The sequence below is a fragment of the Cariama cristata genome, unplaced genomic scaffold (assembly GCF_000690535.1).
Source record: "Cariama cristata isolate BGI_N322 unplaced genomic scaffold, ASM69053v1 scaffold34895, whole genome shotgun sequence".
In the NCBI taxonomy this organism is placed as follows: domain Eukaryota; kingdom Metazoa; phylum Chordata; class Aves; order Cariamiformes; family Cariamidae; genus Cariama; species Cariama cristata.
The window spans coordinates 2,907-3,494 of NW_009619816.1; the positions used below are offsets into that span (position 1 = coordinate 2,907).

General features: G+C 62.6%; 1 protein-coding gene across 1 annotated transcript in view; it reads right to left on the reverse strand.

Moving 5' to 3' along the window:
* The window catches only part of LOC104162625 (spectrin beta chain, non-erythrocytic 4-like), a gene marked incomplete at both ends in the record, with an annotated part of 4,125 nt that overhangs the window by 2,902 nt on the left and 635 nt on the right, over positions 1 to 588 (reverse strand). The window contains 2 exon segments of the mRNA XM_009701394.1: positions 181 to 350; positions 443 to 560. Coding sequence (XP_009699696.1) covers positions 181 to 350; positions 443 to 560 — 288 coding nt within the window.

The following is a 588-nucleotide window of genomic DNA, read 5'->3' on the forward strand; positions in this document are numbered from 1 at the left end:
GGATGCGAGAGGAGATGCCATCAGGTGGGGTGGACCCCTCCCCGGTCAACAAGAGAGCCCAATGAGGCTGGCCAGGAGGTCCCACCACCTAAAGTGTTGGGTTCCTCACCCCCCATCCCAGTCAGGGAGAGGACCCAGCTGTCCTGTCCCAGGTTGAGGGTCCCCACTGAGCTCCCCCCACCCCATCCCACCTGCGAGACCAGGCGTTGGTTCTCGTTCAGCCACGTCTCCCTCATGACAGCCTTGTGGTCAAAACGTTGGGCCAACAGCTCCAACTTCTCCTGCCGGATCAGCTCGTTGCGCAACGACACCTCCCGCTCGTGCTCTGCCTTCTCCAGGCAGGTCCAAGCCTTGAAGGGTGGGACACCGGGCTCACCGAGGGGGTCCCCAGCCCTTCTCAGAGTCCCCCAAGACAGAGAGGTCACCCCCCTCCCACCAGCACCTTGTTGATGTCGGAGATGCTCTTGCCCTCGCTGGGGACGTAGAGCTTGCGGTTGTTGGCCCGTAGCTTGCTCTGGATGGTGAAGAGCAGGACCTCCAGGTTCCCCTTCTCCTGGAACCTGCAGGATGGCAGCACCGGGTCAGGAT